The 17,835-nt window shown below is 40.3% G+C and overlaps 2 protein-coding genes across 3 annotated transcripts in view; both read right to left on the bottom strand.

Annotated features, from left to right (window-relative positions):
• Positions 1–10,999, bottom strand: part of chchd6b (coiled-coil-helix-coiled-coil-helix domain containing 6b) — a 53,156-nt gene extending 42,157 nt beyond the window's left edge. Inside the window, exons 1-4 of one of the 2 annotated variants that reach the window (XM_079342285.1) lie at positions 10,697–10,999; positions 9,264–9,354; positions 9,046–9,100; positions 8,159–8,315 (exon numbers count right to left, since the gene is read on the bottom strand). In XM_079342285.1, coding sequence (XP_079198411.1) covers positions 8,159–8,315; positions 9,046–9,100; positions 9,264–9,354; positions 10,697–10,780 — 387 coding nt within the window. In that variant the 5' untranslated portion in view covers positions 10,781–10,999. The remainder of the gene's footprint in view (positions 1–8,158; positions 8,316–9,045; positions 9,101–9,263; positions 9,355–10,696) is intronic. The other variant, XM_079342286.1, reaches the window with a different exon arrangement.
• A 245-nt stretch (positions 11,000–11,244) lies between these two features.
• Positions 11,245–17,804, bottom strand: tpra1 (transmembrane protein, adipocyte asscociated 1). Its single transcript, XM_079342284.1, has 11 exons — positions 17,632–17,804; positions 16,747–16,930; positions 16,021–16,153; positions 15,675–15,761; positions 14,548–14,620; positions 14,269–14,348; positions 14,076–14,186; positions 13,917–13,977; positions 13,623–13,725; positions 13,211–13,291; positions 11,245–13,133 (listed from the first exon to the last, which is right to left on the bottom strand). Exons 2-11 carry the CDS (start codon positions 16,917–16,919, stop codon positions 12,863–12,865), a joined length of 1,173 nt encoding a protein of 390 aa, XP_079198410.1. The 5' UTR covers positions 16,920–16,930; positions 17,632–17,804; the 3' UTR covers positions 11,245–12,862.
• Between the last annotated feature and the right edge of the window lie 31 nt (positions 17,805–17,835).

Raw genomic sequence — 17,835 nt, forward strand, 5'->3', positions numbered from 1 at the left:
AAGAAATCAAGCTCATTCAAGGACAGCTTTCTTCCTGTCAAATTGATTCAGAAATGCACACGTTCATCAGGGGGTCCAATAATAATATTTAAAGAACGGTTCTCTGGTTATCCTTACACACTGACACTGTTCTGATGCGCATTCAGCCCTGTGTTGTCTCATCATGATGCTGCAGGAAAGCATACCTTTTACTCATGTTCTGCCTTGAATCAACAAATCTGTGCCGACATACTTCAACAACTCCACCTGGCCAATACGACATGAGAATGTGTTGAAACAAGAAGCAAGGCACAAGATCGAATCTTTTAACAGGATATGCGTGTGCTGACGTCTAATAGTTCCCAGCCATCAAACTCATTAAGCTGCCCTGCCATTAATCAAGGATGATATTACAGGGCGATTTGACCATTTTAAACCAGAAAAAAAACGATCCAATACATTTAAAGTTCTGCCAGCTTAAATCTTTAGGTAAATAAACAAACGACAAGAGTCACTGATTTTCACTACGGATAATACCGACTTTAAATTGGATTCTGTATATTGATCTATATCCTGTAGTGTTAGAAACCCTACGTAGTTATTCCATCAAATCAAATTCAATTATAAATTTGAAGAGCAGTCATTTGCTCTATTACAAGTCTAACATGTCTTTGTATACTGCAACTGGATGCTTTGAATTTCCCTCAGGATCAATAAAGTATCTATCTATCTATCGATCGATCGATCTATCTATCTATCTATCTATGTCCACACTTAAAAATGCACACTAAAAGTGTTCTAAATGACTGAATAATATAGGAATATAAAAAGCATGCACTTGTTGCTATTGCAGATCCCTGAGTTCAGCACATCGGTTCAGTCATACTAAACAATCTGAATTTGGCCTTTTGTAGCTCCGGCATGCCAGAAGGGGAAAACATTGCAAGCAGTCAGCTTTATTAAAAGGTATCTGCATTAATAGTTCGGTTACTTTTTGAAGGTTGTGAAGCTTGATAACAGTCACACAGCCAACTTGTTAAGCCTTCCACCAGCAGGCAAACAGGTATTTGTCTGGCTTCATCCTTAGAGGCTCAATAACACAGGTACACGTCATCCACAGCCTCTGCCAGGAGGACTGGGTAGAAGTTGAAATTCACATGCTAGGATTCATCGCACTAACACCTGTGGCTTGTCACAGACCTGCACAGAAACACACAAAGTTACACACAAGCATTCACATGTTACAGTAGAAATCCAGAGGCATGAATTGGTTAGTCTAGCTGTTTGCTCATTAAGTGGGTGTCACGTCGCCGGGGGGAGGTTAAATGAATTAACACTCCATCAGCAGCCTGCTTTCTCACCACAGACTGTCACACATACAGAAACAGACAGCTGACGAGAAAACAGAGAGAGAACAAACCTTTGAAAAACTAACATATACTGTGACGCTTATAATACATGAAATAGGAGTTCACAAATGAAACAAGGAGAGAGGAAAGGATCATCCAAAAACAAACTGTAAGAGATGTACATCCAATACAAAATATAAGCCCAAATAACTTAAAATGACAAGAAACCTAAATATTAATTCTAATAAGATTCCCTATGTAAAAATTTGAAGAAAAAAAAACAACCTTTGACTTATTCTACTATTTTTCTCACATTCTACATTATGAGATCAAGCATCTGGCAAACATTACTTTTCCTCCGTATAATAAGTCTCTTCCAGCTGTCTCATTACATCACGACTTTTCTCTGATGGGAGACGTGTTCCACTCCTACACATTTGTCCTTTGAACCTACAGGATTGGACCCCCCCTCCCCCCATCGTTCTGCTCCGCACCGATCAAAATCTCCTCAGCCGGTAAGCGCTCCGCTCGTCAGCAATTACCGTCGCTCGAGACGGTGGAGGAGTGCTGTGCGTGTGTGCGGAGTGTGCAGAAGTGTGAGCGTGCACAAAAGGGCTTAGCTGCTTTAACATGCAGAAAAGATGTCAAGTCTGTGATTACACTCGCTGATAACAAGTGGTTTAGCTGTCTGCGTCTGAACTGCTATTGTATTTAACATCAGCAGTGTCTATTTGAAATACATTTTTTATACCCGTGTGTGAGCGAATATGTGAACCTGTAGACTCAAAAGCCATCGCTGCTGAAGGCTAAATGTTCAACCCATTTGTCTCAATATAAACCTTTCCCCCACTGCAATATCCAAAAGTTATTTTTTTTTCCTCGTTCAATCTTTCTCTTCTCCCTCTACTACGCATTCCCTCTCCCATCCTCCGTCTTTAGAAGAGTTAGCTACAGTCCGCTGGCAGTACGGCGTTTCATCTGAATCCATCTATCTATAAGCGGTCCCTGTCCGTGCTTCTCTGTCTCTGAGCTCTCTGGTCTTATGCTTCCGTGTCTTGCCGCTCACGTATTTCAGTGTAAGTGATTCTTCAATGCGCTCTCATAGGAGGGCGATGGGAAACTAAGAAGGCAAGCGGACAAAGCGTAAAGTAAATATGTTCAATGTGTGTGAAAACGCCAACCAGATACAAAAGCTGGTGCATAGAAAAATCTTTATTGTATGGAGTTATATGCAATTCTATGTTGAGAAACACAGGCTTCATGCTTTCTTATTTTAGATATATATGCCATCATGTTGGGTCAAGGAGGACAAATAGGAGGCCATGGGGAATGGCTGAACGCAGCTGAAACAACACTTCCATCTGGTGCTGAAAAAGCAAACACTCCGAGCAGCTGAAGAGATATGAATTGACAGATCGACGTAACGGCAGGCTGCCTCAGTGAAGACGGGTGAGATGGTGGACGGTTACTATATCTTACCCAAAAATCATTCATGTCTGGCCAAGTCCTAAAACATAGCACTGATAAATGAATACATGTTAATAATGTGGCATTATTAACAGTGTAATACAAATGGAGAAAAATGCAACCCTCAATTAATAACAGCGTGTTTAAAACCAATACAAGTGAGGGGAATTAGCTGAGGCAACAGTAAATAGATCTATTGCAGAGGATTATATTCTGTGACAAATGTCTTTAAGACTTAGACAGCAGGGGGTCCTGCTGGTTAGCGAGAACATCTTGTAACTGGAGGCTGCATATTCAGTGCAAAACACATTTTCAGCCTTGTCAAGTGTCATTTTCCAGAGCTTTGAAGAAGCAGCAGCAGCAGCAGCAAGGCAACACTGTTAGCATGTGAGGCTGCACCCACTGTGGTCCGAGTGTTTGTCATTTCAGGTCTGACTTTAATGAATGTTGGTCTTTTCACTCTGGTTTTCATCATCTTTCTTTTCGACGGTGTCGAATGCTTCTCTGCGAGTCATCATTCAAACGCACACACACACACACACACACACACTGAAGACTGGGGTTGAAAAGAGGAAGATAAAAAGATGAGAAGCAGAGGAAGAAGAAAAAAATGCTGGGTGAACATGTTGCCCAGAAGCACATGTCGCTGTGCAGAGTGTGCATCCATCCTGCCTCTTATCATCCCGGCAAAACATAACATGCTTCAACAATGCCACCTAGTGTCTATTTACGAAGCTACTACAGCTTTTTCCTCATCGTGCAGTCACAAATCTACCACATCCAAATATCAGACATTTTCATGAACATGCAGCCAGAGGTAATATTATGTGGTAAAGAAAGGTCATTAAAACTGCTCAACAATTAAAAGTGAAGTATACTCCACACTTCCTGCTAAACCCAGACTGAGCGAGGCATTAAGGAGTATATACATGATCACAGAAAACTACCTGCCTCCCCCTCCTCCTACCTGCAATCTGTCTGGGTTGTTGAAAATAAAACAATCAAAACAGGGACGTCCGGACCGACCAAATGGGAAAGTGCGTGTCCCCGACCCATCACGCATTTCAGTGGAGAAATGTATCACTGATCAAATGCTCATTAAAGATACCCCCTTTTTAATCAGGAAAAAACTGAGGATCTGTCAGCAGCTGCAGGTACAGGGCTTCTTCATCATCACGTCTTCGAGACACGTCCTTGCCTTTTTGCATGTTGAATGATTTATCACGGGGCAAAGAAGAAGCCACTTCAACTTTTCACCCTGTTCGGACACGTTTAACTTCAAAATGATCACTGTGAGCTACGAGTCAAACGCAAAGGGGTTTGAGAACAATAAGAACAAGGGGCGAGGTGGATTGATGCATAACAAGGGCTTACATATTGCCACACTGAAACAGATATTAAAACTGCCTGCAGACATAAGAAACTGAAGTATAATAGAAAAATACTGTATGAGTGGAATTTACACATGACTAAAAGCAATTCAGAGGAACTCAAAATCCTAATGCAAGTCAAATCACAACAATACTGCAGAGGTGCCAGTTCACTTCCGGAGCACTGCCGGGGTGCCCTCGAGCAAAGCATGCGCTCTTTTCCATGTGATAGTTTTACGTCCTAAGTACATACGTCATGAGACTTTTGCCAAAGTTTGTGTAGCACAGAAAAATGTGTGTATTGTGTGTGTGTGTGTGTGTGTGTGTGTGTGTGTGTGTGTGTTGCAGAGCTGAATGCCTGTGCATGCATACTAATTGCATTTTTTCTTTTTTTTTTTCTTTGCTGCAGCAATGACACCTCTGAGGCGAAGAGAATATTCGGGGGAAGAAAACAAACACAGAGGGTGCTAATGAAAGAAAGGAGAGAAGAAGAGACGAGGCGTTAATAACACAATCTGTCTCTACCGTTACTTCATCAAGGTGTTACTGTTGCAGTCAAAATGTGATCGAGGATGAACAAGGGAAGATAATTTAAAAAAAAAAAACATTTCCCCCCCACTTTTTCAGAAGCACCGCGGTTAGTGCTGTGATAAGCTGGATGTCAGTATATGAAGGCACACACTTAGCTCAAACAAGGTGCAAATAACAAGGCAGCAACATTGTTTGCCACACGTCCTTGTGTTTAATAATAGTTGCGAAAACCTTAAAAAAAGGTGAGTACCATATCTGCCCGAACATAACACAAGGTTTATGCCTTGAAAAAAAAGTGTTTATGTTCATTTATGTGCACTGTCCCTATTTCTAATTAATAATGAATGCACTGTAGCTGTAAAGCTGGAGACTTGAGGCTTCCCTCAGCTCTAACTCGTTTGCCTCTTACTAGATTGATTAAATGTGATGAGGAGCATTCCCAGTGTGATGACTACCATTGTTGGGCTAAAAAACGCTGTTTTGTAAACTAATTGACGATGTCATGTATAAATCAGGGAATCACTATATAATGTATATCACTAATAAAGACATATCATTAGACAAACACCTTCGTTTTGAAACGTTCACAGGAGGGAGAAACACTATCGGATGCTGCAAAAGGCCACAGAATTTGGTACCAAACAGAAGTGTATAAAATAAAAAATAAAAAATAAGACACATTACAAGGGTGTGATCTAGTGAACTGAGGATGAACCTTGCAAACAGATTTCCATATACGACACACACACACACTTTCTCTGATAAACAAACACAGAATTAGATACACAGGTATGCACAAGCGCACGCACATACAGCATATTTATACACACACACACACAAATAGTAGTTGTGCTGGAAGTTGGCGCTGAGCCAGGCGCAAATGGCTAATATGAGTATTTGTGACAGGCAGCCTGAGGCAGTGCGGGGAGAAGCTCCGTTCGATGACAGGTGTTGCCTCCACACTTCCCTCGCCTCCGTCTCACCCCACCGCTGACACACAGCTTACCTGCTGGGGAGCCAGGAGCGCTCATGGGGAAATAGGCCGGGGGCTGCTCACTATATAATATGTTAGACTACTGTGTAAGCATCACAGAACTGTGTGTGTGTGTGTGTGTGTGTGTGTGTGTGTGTGTGTGTGTGTGTGTGTGTGTGTGTGTGTGTGTGTGTGTGTGTGTGTGTGTGTGTGTGTGTGTGTGTGTGTGTGTGTGTGTGTGTGTGTGTGTGTGTGTCTCTCCTCTGGGACATAAGGCAGCTCCCTCCCACACTACTCAACGTAGAGTGTTTTAAGTTGGAATGGGGAAAGAGCGGGTGGCTGAGAGACTTTTCTCTGTAAGCCTCCAGCTGTGCTGTTGCTGGGAGATGTAAGGGTTGACAGAAAATGCCGAGAAGCCCACCTGCTAGGCTGAGAGATTTGATACTGGCAGGGCTCTTCAATCAGATTTCCAGCTACTTTCAATCTCTTCAATGCAACAGGCAGTATGTATACGGAGCACATGCTCGACTTCTCTTCATCTTAGAAGGGAAATATTGCATTGGCTTGTTAAGTATATGTCACATTTTAGACAGCAGAGAAATAAAGCACGGCACAATGAAAAGTCAAAGTGACATTCAAAGGTGAAATCCAACAAGAAGAAGGACAGGTGAGAAAGCGTGCGAGGTGGGAAGGGAGAGCTGGTGGGGAGATCACAATCAAAGTTATATAAACTGTGTAGGCTTCTCACACACTAAAAATATATCTAGGTCAATCCTATTCACACCTGACAGCAGTAAAATAAACTCTCCTTATTTCGACTTTAGACATTGTGCCAAACACAACCTCCAACTTCTCTTCATGAACGTACAATAACTATACTTCAAATGTTCCCAAAAAAACCCCCCTTAATCTGAAAACCACACCCATCCCAAAAGACATTAGTAGTCATTATGTACAAAGTATGACCAAAGACAAACAAATAATAATAAACAAGCTACACACACACACACACACTTACTGGCAGCATCAACTTGTCATGCCAATGCCATGTAACAAAGAAGCTGTGAGGAAGTACAGACAGGGGATGTAGCTGCACAGTGCGATGATTGAGCTTCTTCAGTGTAAGATAAGACAGTCTCATTCGATATTCATCACAGTCCGAGAGAGACTGAGCCATGTGTTTCATTCTAACTAAAGGAAATGGGATAGAAATAAATAACAAGGTGGGAAATGCTAATTAAGAACATGACCTCAATATACATGTAAGTAACATTTAAAAAAATTCCAAGGAAGCACTCCAACAAAGTGCATTTACACAAAGTGAATCTCTGCTAAATAAAATGTCAATAAACACATTTCTGAGGGAGGCAGAGTGGAGTTTTCTTTGCACAACTTCACCAACTAACAAGGTGCATGAAGCGTGAAAGGCTTGAAGAGGTCCAGCGACACTTGTAGTATGAGGTCAACTTTATCAACAAATTAGTCTGACGTGTTTCCGCTTGTGGCCTGATATTTCTTTTATAACAGATGACCTTGATGAAGGCCGCGAGCCAAAACAAGTCGCTCTAATTTGTTCATAACGTTGTGGATAAAAAGTCCATATTTCCCTGAGCAGATAAAGTGTAAATATATTTTCACCCTCTCACTTATGCTGCTCTTGAACCAATCTCTAAATCTCTTCAGTGCAGATATTCGGTTGTGAAGACAAGTACTAACAACTAGTTTGTAAATAAAAGGACCTTCACAGCTTTGAAAATGGCGCTTCTCAATATACTCAATTTTTTTTCAATTTTACTTTTGTGTACTAAAATCAACAATAATATAAAAATAACAGGGTGACGTAACTTTTCCTCAATGACTGAGTACATATTTGTCTTTCTAAGACTTAACAGTAGAGGGGGCTGTAGGCCAGTTTCTCCTGTATGCATCTAACAGCAGGTGGTGCACTGCTGCTGAAATATGACCACCGCCACTGAACTTTAAAAAAAAAAAAAAAAAATTGACTTGAAATTATTATTTGTTTTGGTAAATTGATGACTCCTCTCGTCTTTTAAAATTATCCAGGAGCTGGGTTATGGCAATAGGGTGGTTTTCGGTTGATTATGTTGTCCAATAAATGTTAATAATTACTTAAATGACCAAAATGTTAGGGTTAGGTTGTTCCGCTGCCACAGCTCCAACCTGGGGGAAACACTGGGGCTGTAGGCTCACAGTAAATGTTTAAGTTATAATGTTGCCAAATTCGCTGCAATATAGAACCATGAAATGTTTATTTAAATAAAGTATAAAACCAAATTCCTCAATGACAAAATATGTTTTAATTTATCTAAATGCAAGTAATGCATAAATGATTTAGAACTTATTTTTTGGTACTAAGTTAGAAACATGTGGCCAACTGTTTTAAGAAAGTATACATGAAGAAGTCAAACTGATAGCATTGGGGAGTAATTCAGCTGGGACACCACAGTAGAAATCGCATCATCACTCACCAGTATCTTGGCCTTTCCTTGCTCTTCATGGACTTTTCCTCTCTCCATGATGAGGGCAGGGGTCAGCTCGTCCAGGCCGGTGGTTCTCACAGTCTCTCTCTCCCTCTGGGCAAGTTGGGCCAAATGTTCCTCGACCAGGGCCTGCTGATGCTCAAAGCTGGAGGGGGGACACACGACTGTTTTAATCTTTAACTTTGATTTTTCCAATGCAAGATGGCTTATCATGAATGTTCTAGTTAACACACAAAACTTCATTTGTAAGCCAACAGGAAGTAAACAACCTCTTTGATAAATAACACAGTTTAGTTTGGAGCAGAGCGACACATTTCCAAAGAGACCATTTATCCCTCAGGAAGTAAAACATAGTTATACATTACAATTCAATGATATTGTCGTATGTGATGTCTGTATGTAAGGTCCTAAAATACTGTTTATATAGTGCGGAGATATGATGGACATGCTAGCATATAACATTTTAGAGGCTAAAGATAGTATACGAGCAAGCCGGCAGCATCGCAGCATGCCTGTTATGTAGCACAGGCAGTGTTGACAGGCCACTCAGTATGTATATGCTCAACATAAACATTACACATCACATGCATCAAGTGTCTGTCACCAGCACTGGCTATTTAATGTATGTGTCAACATAAAAGTCTCAAGTGGAGTGCATGTAGATATAAGGCTCAAATATTCTGCACAACATGTGACATTTTTGAAAATGGAAGATGCAGAAATGGAGTAGCATAACATAAAGGTGTCAAATTCGAAGCATGTAATACTAATGAAGTACCATAATAAAACACATACACATGCATAACCTCTTCTTCTCAAAACATGACTGAATAACAACCTAAAGGTACAATCACCATGGCTGTATGTGGACTTACTTTTTGCGTATTTCTTCCTGGACTTCTGTACTGGAGCGTCCTGACGGCTTTGAAGCTGAAAATAAGATGGGATTAACATCAACAGATTACAATATGGATCAATTTAAAAGAGCAGAGAAGCGACAACAACAATCTGTTACCAGATTATGAAGCGTTAAAGTCTCCGCTGATATGACCTCTATGTGACCTAATAATCAGATCTACGATAATGGACTTACTTGCTGCTGGTTTCTGACTATCTAGTGGAGGTGGCTTTCCGCTGTCAGAACCCTGAGAGTCTCTCATCCGCCGAAGCACTTCATCTGAAAGCTGGACAGCGATGTGAGAATTAAGAAAACAATAAAAAGAAAAAATAAACATATTTAAGCGCTCCTTGATGTGCATGCAGGGGTCAGGACAAGAAGTGTGCAAAAGAGATGAGCATGTCACAAGTAGCTACTTGTGCACCATTTCCAGTGATGAGTTGCTTCTCTTGTCTTCCTTGGTACTAAGACGAGCAGATACACTATAATTGCCAAAAGTATTCAGTCCTCCATCTAAATGAATGAAATCAGGTGTTCCAATCACTTCCATAGTGTATAAAGGCAGGCAGACTGTTTCTACAAACATTTGTTATAGAATGGGTCGCTCTCAGGGGCTCATTGAATTCCAGTGTGGTACTGTGATTTGTTGAAAGAGTGGATGGCCCCTTCCTGCCATGCAAAGCGAGGTCCACAAAGACATGGATGAGATAGCTCAGTGTGGATGAGTCCTGACCTCAACCCGATAGAACATCTTTGGGATGTATTAGAGCAGAGAAAGAGCCAGACCTTCTTGTCCAACATCAGTGTTTGACCTCACAGATGTTCTTCTGAAAGAACAGTCAAATATTCCCATAAACGCTCTCCTAAACCCTGTGGACAGCTTTCCCAGAAAAGTTGAAGCTGTTATATCTGCACCATGGTCATATTATATTAAAAAAAAAGCCTTTGGATTAACAATGGGAGGTCACACAAATGCAAATGCATGATTTGAGTCAAGGCAGGTGAGCGAATACTTTTTGGTAATATAGTGTACATCTGCCTTGTTTACATCAACACATACACAAGTGATTCGTGTCGTTTGCCTCTGAAAAGTGTGCAGATTCACTGGCTCAAACTTCTGTGCAGATAAAACACACAGACTGTATAATCTTTGGTTTGAAACTGAAAGTGTTTTCTGACGTAGGACGTCGCATTAATACATTTCAATTGACTTATATGACAGTTAATATTATCAAAAGTCATGATTGATATTAGCAAATATAGCAAATATTTACGTTATTTTGTAGAAAACTCAATGGCATTTTGACTGAAATTGCTAAGTGAATCCAGGTTTGATTGGCATCTGACCAACAACTAGAGGTCGTGAATTATGACTTTCGAAGGACTGGAGGCTAAGCTAGCGTGCTGGTCCCATAGACTGGGACCACTAACCTTAAAGACCGGGACACTGTGGGGGTCTGAGGGGGTGGGGTATGACAGGAGTCATTTGAGGACATCGGACCTGTCAGCCTTCACACACCAGCACACATACTCCTAGCTTCCCGTTATTAGCTTTGCTGGTTATACCCGAGAATAATATTCAAACTTTTGCTCTGCATTTATTCTTTGAAGAAATGTTTAATATCTACCTTTACTCCGTCAATGACTGTGACCTTCTCGTCCTCGTCCAGTCCGAACGACACTTTCCTTGTCGTGCTCCCATTGCCCCCCATAGTGAGCAGCCGTCGGTTCCCACCTGGATAAAAAGAAAAAGCCCCGGCCTGCTGCTGCTGGCTCAGGCTGTCACACAGCTGAGACAGCGGCTTAAAACACTTCAATAAAGGTCACTGTGGCGCTGCAGTGTCCTCACTGCTCATTCGTTGGATGAAATAATTCAGACCCAATGATTCGCAGTCATGTGCGATCTGAAATGAACGAAGGGTACATGGGAAATGTAGTCACGTTGCAGTTTGACTCACGTGAAGATTGACTTTAACTCTTTCGTTGATAAACAGGATACAATAAAAAGGACAAACAGTCGTGTCATCAAGATAAGAGACAAAAACATGTGAAGGAAAAGGCAATTTTCCTGAATGTAGTTACCAAGACTGTCCACAGAGTGGAGTCCACATACTACATTTGACTGCAGCTAAAACAGTGGTCACCAGGTGGCGTCTCATCACCTTAAATATGATAACATGAAAGAGTTCATGGTTTATTTTGTCGGTCATGGAATGATCAATACATTCACAAATACGCGCTGAACATTATACAATCAATGCACTTAAATAAAAAGGCCAATTTCAAATCTTGTGAAATTATTTCAAAAATCAAATCTCTTGTGTATCAAGAGAGGATGCACCTTGCAAAGTCATGGCATGAGAAGGCAAACTGATCTCCAAATCACTATTCTAACTATGTTCACCTGCTCACAAATGTACTGTAGGTTTATGAGGAAATCATTTCTTCATACAGGTTATCTCTGTCTATGAATACTGCTAGCTTAGATACAGTAATTCATCCACACCAGGCATACTGCGTTTTATAGAAACCTTTGCACACATCACATTTCCTCTGTAGACACAAGTAGATGAGATGTGAGGTGGTTTACAAAACAATTAAGTATAACACTGTAGAATTAAGACAAAAAGACTACACCAGCTGAATCAAGTATGAAACTGATTAGAGTTAAAAATGTGATCTTTAAAAGGTCTTTAAGGTTGGTCTTAATTCCTAAGATGAAGACCCATTTTTAACACCGCCCACTTTCCTTGCATGGGGAATTTCATAATGAAACTTTGTTACAACTATCATTTGATAGTCAAATTTAGCATTATTGTTCATGGTCTTATTTCACTATTTTACCAACATTTTGTGAAAACTGAACTCAGCCTTTTAACAGCAACACTGTATCAGCAACTCTGAGAAGATCAGAGTGCATGACATAATGGAATACATTTAAAAAAAGGTTTCTGCACATAATGTTTGAATCAAACGTCCTTATTGACTATGAATATAAGTTCAGTAGCAGGAATGATAGATCTGGTATTAGAACAATAAATTAAAGAGGAAAGAAATAACATATAGCGTTTTTGATCTTCTCTAAAATGCCTCTCTAAGGGAGTTACTGACCCATCAACCTAACCCCCCCTCCACCTGCTCACAGCAGGGACAGCACCTATTTCAGAGGAAAAAGTAAACCAACAAAAATTAATTAGCACTTGTCCTGTGTAGAGAGGAATAGTGATTCAGCAAAAACGAAAAAGCAGAGTCACATTTGTAATTCAAGGCAGCAGTCCATTAGGTCAGTTGAGATGCTGTTTCTCAAAGCTTTGGTAGGAATGTTGGATTTTATAGATGTGGTGTTCTTACACCATGGTTAAACTTCACCACTGAGGATTATGCAGTCGATGCATGATGCTGGAATGAAAGATAATGTGAGGGGAGAAAATGGAAAGCTCCAACAATTAAGAGCGACAGAATTAATATGGAGTCTGTCACAGCCACATTGCGAGGACAGCACTCACAGATTGGAGTTACAGCAGCATTTGCACTTTGCAAACAATGTTACAAAAGGTTTGCTATATTCATAATCCTCCATATAACTGCCAAGCAAAGGTCTCTCCACTTAAAAGTTACCTCTTCCTGGTTTCAAAGCAAAGCCAAGAGTAACCTTTTTTTCTGGTGTCCCAAAACTTGGTTCTGCATTTTTATGGCCGCCTCCTTTGGTAGGCCAACCTACACAACCATAGCAACATGTAAGTCCAGCTGTAAGTCCCTCCCTTTCTATTCTTTCTTCCTCTTTCTTCGATGATTCACACGTTGATCGGTCTCCAGCGGTCTGCTTCAATGCTGTTAATGCTGCTAGATCCATAGGGTCCGGAGGCAACATCGTCCAGGTAAGCTCCAACCACACGAGAGCTGCCTGGACCAGAGCCGTCAATCTGGGTGGAGGAGTAGTACAGGCCCTGGTCGAGCAGCTCCTTACGTCCGAGCGTTGCAGCCACGGTCGGGGGAAGGTGGACGTCACTTTCATCCGGCTCATCCATCTGTGACTTGTAAGAGAAGAGGATCTTCGGCTCTGAGCTGTGGAAAAGGAAACATGTAAAGAAAAAAGGAACAAACACGTTTTGTGTATGCTGTATGATTCTTTTTATACATACCCAAAGAAGCCCTTGAGGAATGTGACATAAATGAGCGGGGCAAAGGCGGAGAAGTAAAGAAAGGTGGTGACATCAACACAGCTGGTGAGGAAGAAACAGAGCACAACAACATTAACAGAGCTGTAAAACAGAGTTCTGCTCAACAGACAGTTTAATCCAAAAGTGAAACATCTGTTATATGTTGTCATCCTCTTGCCTAACTCAAAAGAAGTGAACACAGTGGGTCATGCCCCTTGTTGCTAATGAGTGAAATATTTAATAAGAAGGTTCATGAGCATCCACAAAGCTCCATTTACCAGGATATAAATACAAAATACAAATGATTTAAATTGCTCTGAAGCCAAAAAATAAGTTCAACCATTTTCCTCCGAGAACATTTATTCAGCATCATATTCAGTAGTGTTAGACTAACCAGAGTCCCTCTATGATTCCAGCACACAGCAGGGAGCTGCCAAGGCCCTGGACCAGGTTCAATGTAGACAGGATGGCAGCGTACACATAGAAACTCCTCTTGGCTAGATGAGGATTGCAAAACACATAACAACAGAGGACAAATGATTTGGTATGCAGTGGTAACAAGCACATTTCTCTTAAAAAAAAGTGCAGCAAAGAATTTTCCATAAATATAATAGAATTCCTACGAATAATATTTTACCCTCTAGAAATCTTATTTCTGAATTTTGCTGCAATCAAATCCATAACTTACATGGAAGAGATATCCTCTCCCTCACTGGAGTTTTAGGCAAGATGACAATCAAAGAATAAACCTACAGAAAATTAACATCAGTTTGTCATCAGTCAATTACACATCAGTCGTCAAGCATGTTAATCCACACATGATCCTGCACTGATGCATGTCACTGACCAGGAAGAAGAAGCAAGAGCTGGCCAACCAGAAGTGTCGTCCTCCGTGACCGTAGATGTTGAAGTCTTCAGCAGACAGGTGACTGTCTGGGTACAAGATCTCAAGTGTGCCCTGGAATTATTAACCATTTGAAACTCCCTAATTATCTTGCTTTGAGATGTTCAGTGAAGTATTTCACATTATTTGTTGTTACCTGTGTGATGGAGTAGCCCAGAGCCAGAACAGCAGTAATGGCCAACACACGCTTTATACTGGATTTGCTCTCCAGGTGGCCTGATGAATTCATTTAGAAAGAAGCTTAACACTAATGGACACCAGCATTATACAACTGTTCAGTTACATTCTTTGGATTCAGGCAAGAAGAGAAAATAAATGAAGGGAAGATTTGCAACAGATGTGTCAGTGGACAGAGAGACCTCCCACATGAAGTAAATGAAAACTGAAACAGGATGAAAAAAAACAAAAAACTAACCGAAAGCCAGACCCAAGATGATAACACTGAGCTCAATAGCCAGCAAGAAGAAGCGGGTAATTTCCCACAGCACCTAAAGAGACAAAAAAAACAGTATCATGAGAATCCACAGTGGCAGACTGGACGAGCTGTTTCATAACTGAAGATTGATCCAGAACATGTGCAGAGTCAGGTCACAAACTCAAAGCATTACATCATGTTTTGATGTTTTTCTTTACAGCAGTGCAGTGTGCTATGGGAGCAGTGGGTTCATCAGTGGTAACTCCACAGGGATCTGTCTGGTATGTGAGGAATGTCAGCCGTTCCTTTCCTTTTGGACAACTAAGTCATGCTGACGTTCATACGTGACTGCGACTGGATGTTGGTTGTTTCTGGATGTATTTATTTATGCTAGAAAGCTCTGACCCATCACACATCTACCTGTGGTTAACAATGCTAATTTACATGGTTACTCCAAGAAACAGCTACTGTTATGAACCACAAGTTTCTTCCAGTTAGGACATTATTCTTTGTAGTTAAAATTATTCAGTACGTTTAAGGTACAAGTACAGCTCACAATACATTTCAAGTTCAGAACAGTGAAGTTTCAATCATCCAAATAATTGTTCCGTTCATGAAAATAAGATCAAATACATTAATATGCAGTTCCATTATATATTATTCTTAATGCATGTTAATGTATTTTTATTTAATTGTCATGACAGTTTTAAGAGCAATGTTATGAAGTTTAAAAATACCAATTATTATGAATAATGACCAGTCTGTAAAACTAAATCTCAAATTGATATTAACAGGTTTTACTTTCATCTCAAAAAAAAAAAACATGCACTTTTGGGGTTGTTTGCTGAAGGTTCAACAAGTACCTTTAATGACTAGCTTAGTTCACATTTATGATGTATTTATCATTGTTTATGATCATATTTTTTACAAAGTATTTCTTTAAGACATTACACAACATCTTCATTATTTGATGTTGAGCAGCTGGTATGAACATCTATTTCGGTAGTTGTGGGACAGTTAGTGACATTTGCACTACACATGGGGACCGGAGGACCATGTGTAGGCAGACCCCTCACTTTGTCAACTCACCATGAGTGCAAAGCCAAAGGCCCTTTGAATTTCCTTACTTTGTCTATGATGGTGGCAGCACTGGAAGCACTGACGGTCATCGACACTACAGCCCGAGTGATTCCCACTGCTGCTACAACAAAAACCTAAGGAAAAAAATAGATCACAGCTTGTAAAATAAGTCTTCTCGACATAGTTGGATGAGGGGGAATTTATCACCAAAAGCAACGATCTCAGGCCAAACAATGTATAGACCTCCTGTGTAGCCCTCTCAGGTATTTCTGAGCCAACATATAAATATAAGTGGATGATATATTTTTTCAATAACATTTATTTGCAGTAGCAGAATATAAACAGCATAACTTCAGATACTGTATGTTGGTGGTTCTGTAGATTGCATCCTACCAGCAAGTAAAAGGTGACAAAGATGGGGCTGGAGGTGAGTCGTATCTTCGCCCTGGCTGAGGGCAGTTTCCACATCAAGAATACAAAGAAGGCCACATTTGGCACAAGAAGGAAAATGTCCCAGAAACGCACCCTAAGATAGAGAGACACGTGTGAAGAGGACAATTCAGAGTTTTCCAAAAGTTGTTTGCTATTGACTTTAAACAGTAAGTAATTAGTTTCATTATATATTTCACACATGTTTACAAACCAGTAGTTTTTTTTACAGTTATTTAAACTTTATCAAGCAGTCAATATTTGTATGGCACCAATGTCTAACAAATGTCCTCCGAAAACACTTAAAAAAAACAGCAGGTGTAGACAGAGGGAGAGAGACGGACAGAGACAAACAAACAGTGCAACAATGATAAAAACAAACATCACCCAATTTTTAACTACAATGTCTCTAATAATGATAAAGTATGTATGGCATGAGGAACAACAAAACAAAACAAAAACAAATATTTAACTGATCAGTCTGATAAACATTAACAACTGTAATGATGGTAATGGTTCAATGTGGAGGACCTATATTATTAATTATAACAGCTGAAGTCAAGACGCTCTTACCGAGACAAACTCAACTGAACTGCTGTGTGGAAACGGGGCTTTAGACTCACATAAACAATCATAACATTGATGATAGAGTTAAGCCTTTCTGATTGTTCGTGTGTTTCAAAACATTACCTGGAGTTCCCAGCGTCTTCGTACAAAACTTGAAGACATTTATGAGGTTTGCTGATGTTGCTTGTGTTATCGGGTTGCCAGGTTGGGAACGCTGATATGTTCTCCAGGGGTGTGGGTGTAACACTGCCATTGTATTGAGCAAACCTAACCACAGCAGTCACTGTGGCTAGCATGGTGTCAGAGCCTGTTGGGGAAGGGAAAAAAAGCAGATTATGTCAGAAATTAACTGTAATATTATTCACATAAACTGAGGCAAAACATCTTTTCTCATCAAACAGCTTCCTCTTGTTCAGTATGGGAATCTTCTTTATAGAGGTTTAAGACTTCAGGACTTCTGTATAAATCAGCCACACAGCTTCCTGTGTTAAATATTATGTAATGAGCTTAGCTAGTATATGAGCTTTGAGTGTTGGTTAAAGTGCTACAGCTTTAAACAGTGAAACTAAAATAATCCTGTAAGACACAACAAGCCACCTTTCTTTACAGGATACGAGTAATAGAGCTTCTCACTGAAGATATGTTGATCACGTAAAGCTAATATTCAAGTAGCAAAACCTGAAAGTCCTTCTTATGGTTTACTAAAATACTATTACCTCCAGGCAGTAAGTGTAAGGGGAACTACATACGCTAAGCTAACGATGCTAACGTCAGTGAACCGTAAATCTAGCAAGCTTTGTACAATTAAGAATAATATCCACTGAGTCCCCGTTATAGAGTAAATACAGACAGAAGTAAATCAATGATTGTCATTAGTCCTACAGGATTTAGATGAAGTATCATTGTTTAAAGCCGACTGGCTCACCTTAGCATCATAACAAACGTGATACTAGTACAAGTGTAATAATGCCAACCCAACGTGACATAACGAGAAAAACAACAACTTACCGATTCAGAAAGACAAGAATTCAAGAGAACAAAGGCTGTACAATGTTTTAGAAAAGATATGACTTCGGCTTTTTTGCTCTTAACGCAGTAAACGATCAATAAATTGATCTCTGAAACGGGACATAGCTGTACCCAATAGTTTCGTTAACAAGCTGTGTGGTCAGCTGACACTCTCGCCACCACACATCATCCACACATGCGAAG

The sequence above is a fragment of the Symphodus melops genome, assembly GCF_947650265.1.
Source record: "Symphodus melops genome assembly, chromosome: 4".
In the NCBI taxonomy this organism is placed as follows: Eukaryota; Metazoa; Chordata; class Actinopteri; order Labriformes; family Labridae; genus Symphodus; species Symphodus melops.

Coding starts and splice junctions, on each gene's coding strand:
- tpra1 (XM_079342284.1), bottom strand. CDS start 16,919: ATGCTAGCCACAGTGACTGCTGTGGTTAGGTTTGCTCAATACAATGGC. Junction 13,978..14,075: donor GCTCTTGCTTCTTCTTCCTG/GTCAGTGACATG, acceptor AATTTTCTGTAG/GTTTATTCTTTGATTGTCAT. Junction 13,292..13,622: donor GGAATCATAGAGGGACTCTG/GTTAGTCTAACA, acceptor CTTCCTCACCAG/CTGTGTTGATGTCACCACCT.